Source organism: Amphimedon queenslandica, unplaced genomic scaffold (assembly GCF_000090795.2).
Source record: "Amphimedon queenslandica unplaced genomic scaffold, v1.1 AMPQUscaffold_13401, whole genome shotgun sequence".
NCBI classification, from domain to species: domain Eukaryota; kingdom Metazoa; phylum Porifera; class Demospongiae; order Haplosclerida; family Niphatidae; genus Amphimedon; species Amphimedon queenslandica.
The window spans coordinates 217,862-220,674 of record NW_003546363.1 but is presented as its reverse complement, the minus strand read 5'-3'; the positions used below and the strand labels follow the sequence as shown (position 1 = coordinate 220,674).

The window sequence follows — 2,813 nt, the reverse complement described above, 5'->3', positions numbered from 1 at the left end:
AAATTCACAGACACTGAGAGAGGAGTGATCAAGTTTAAGGGTAACCTGTTATTCACTCATTTCAATGAGATTAGTGTACCACTCCCCACCGCTCATCATACTGAGGGTATTAATCTTGGTGCTGTTAATGATCCTAATGTATATGTGATGGATGAGGACTGAGGGAATGGAGTGAAAGGCACTGACAATTATTTTATTTTTTTGATTATTGTAGTTCTGCTTAATGTGTTAATTTTAATTATATCAAATACTTGAGTGTGCACATATTGATAACAGAGAGTGCTGTAGTACATTAATTTACTGATTACAAATATTCGTATTGATTATTAAATTTTGTTTTTTAATTTTAAGAGTTTATTTTTTAATAATAATTTTATCAAAATATTAAAAATTGAGCATAATACTTTTATGCATGGATCATGTGCAAAATTATAAAAAGCAATTATTACATCATAATATATATAAGTAACAGCAACAGCAATAATTGGTAAAAAGAGAAGGTAGAGAGAAAGAGAAAAAAGTACACACATTTAAATACAATACATGTACATACAAGTATGTACACATCAAGTACAAAAGATGTAGAATGTGATGCGTTAAACTAATGTTAGAAACCATTGAAGGAATGATCCCTTGTCAAGCAAAGGTAATATAGTAACAAAATAAAATAACCATTTGTAGAAACCATGCATTACAAAAATGAATGCTGTAATATTAAAGTTATGATAATGATACTTTATTTGTTGTAATGTTTGCATGGTGTTAGAAATAAGGAAATTAAGGTAGAGCAGATGTTGACCAGAGAGCAAGAAAGGAAGATGTGTGCCTTATCAAGTATAGAAGAATGAAAGTGAAGTCATTTAAAACATGATTTTCATTCCTTATTATGCCTCATCTTCTTCTACTTTGATTCTTTTAGTGCTGTGAGGTTCCTCAATACCTGCACCTGTCGTTGTTCGCTTTGAAACCTTTCTTCTTTGCTCTTCCACCACATCAAGAATCATATCATGATGGACCTTTTCAAGATACCTAACTATTGATGAACCAGGACTAGTGGCCTGAGCTACATCAATATCATGTTGACGAGGTTTTAAATTATATCTTTCAACTAAAAACCGAACTAGCTCTAAATTAAAACTCATACTAGCAAAATAAAGTAGAGTTTTCATATCTTCAGTTTCAGCTAGTACATTACATTGGAGCTCAGTTAGAAAGTATTGTACTAACTCCATACTACCACCTTCACATGCTCCATGAACTGAAGTGTATCCATTATTATCAGGATCATCAGGAGTACAGGGGAAGGTCTCTATAAGATAGCGTGCCATATGAGTATTATCAGAACGAGAAGCATAATGAAGAGGAGTACGACCAGACTTGTCTTTAGGTACTGGATTAGAGACAATGTTTGGTTCCAAATACTGGTATACAGCAATTTTTGCTCTCACTGCAATATCCATTATCATTCTCAATAAAAAAGATTCAAATTTTTTCATTTCTGTTAGTAAGTGCAAGCAAGTGATACCATCATCATCTTCCAATAAAGGATCTTGTTTATATTTCTCAATTAACTCTTTTACTATCTCAATATCTCCTCCCTCACATGCTGCATGAAGTAAACCACGTCCTCTATTATCCATTGCATTAACACCTTGAGGATAAATACTGGATAAATAACGAAACACATCAATATGGCCATTACTACAAGCTGTATGTAATACAGTGGACCCTTCATTATCAGTAGCTGTAAGGAGATCATGATGAGTAGAACTACCAGTAACTGAGGACAGTAAAACTTCAGCGGTATCCTTATGACCAGAGGCAACTGCTAAGTGTATTGGTGTCTGTCCTTTCTTGTTAGTAATTAATAAGTTATTGTTAGACAGACTGGCTTCTTGTAATAGTGATGCCATATTCTGTTGTCCATCTTGACAGGCTAAATGTAATGGAGTATTACCGTCTTTATCTTGTACATTAATAAGTACAGCATTGTGTGGATTATTGTATATGTCATGAGGACTGTCTAATAAACACTTTATCTCACGTAACCAGACAACACTCATTGAGGGTATACTCTTACTCAGTAAGTACTCTAATACATCAAGTTGGTCCACTGCTACAGCTAAATGGAGTGGTGTACGGTCTTGATGATTGGTTGCATTAGGATTGCAATAATAATTATCAATGAGGTACTTCAATATATTCAAGTGACCCCTCTCTACTGATATGTGAACTGCTCCAGACCCTTCATCATCAGTAGCTGATAGATTACACTTCTTACTAATAAGATATTTAATAACTTCTAACTGATTGAAGTAGACAGCAGCAAGGAATGGAGTATGACCTTGCCCTCTGGTAGGTAGTTCAAGTGATGATGGTATGTGTTTTATAATGTACTGGGCAAAGTTCAATCTTCCCTCACTACATGCTAAGTGAATAGGAGCCATTCCCTCATCATTCACAGCACACAGATCTAACTCATGATTCTCTACCAGATGTTTGAGTATAGGAAGAGAGTCACTGTACTCACAGGTAATGTGAAGAGCTGTTGATCCATTAGAAGTCTTAGCTGCTATATTACACTGAGGAAGACTAGTGAGATAAAGTACAACAGGAACATGGCCTCCTTCACATGCTTCGTGAAAAACTGTACTACCAGTATCAGTAGTAGTGGCATTAACATCACACTGATACTTGTTGATCAGTTCCTGTAGACAATGTAGCTTACCATTATAAGCAGCTGAATGAGCTAGTGTGTACTTGTTATTCTCAGTGTGATTAGTAATATCCACACTATACTCCTGACTGTACCA

At 34.8% G+C, this 2,813-nt stretch overlaps 1 protein-coding gene across 1 annotated transcript in view; it reads right to left on the bottom strand.

The window, feature by feature from the left end:
• Positions 1 to 389: 389 nt before the first annotated feature.
• LOC109582098 (serine/threonine-protein phosphatase 6 regulatory ankyrin repeat subunit C-like) overlaps positions 390 to 2,813 on the bottom strand; it is a 7,530-nt gene continuing 5,106 nt past the window's right edge. Inside the window, exon 4 of the mRNA XM_019996697.1 lies at positions 390 to 2,811. Within this exon, the coding sequence (XP_019852256.1) occupies positions 885 to 2,811 (1,927 nt within the window). The 3' untranslated portion in view covers positions 390 to 884. The remainder of the gene's footprint in view (positions 2,812 to 2,813) is intronic.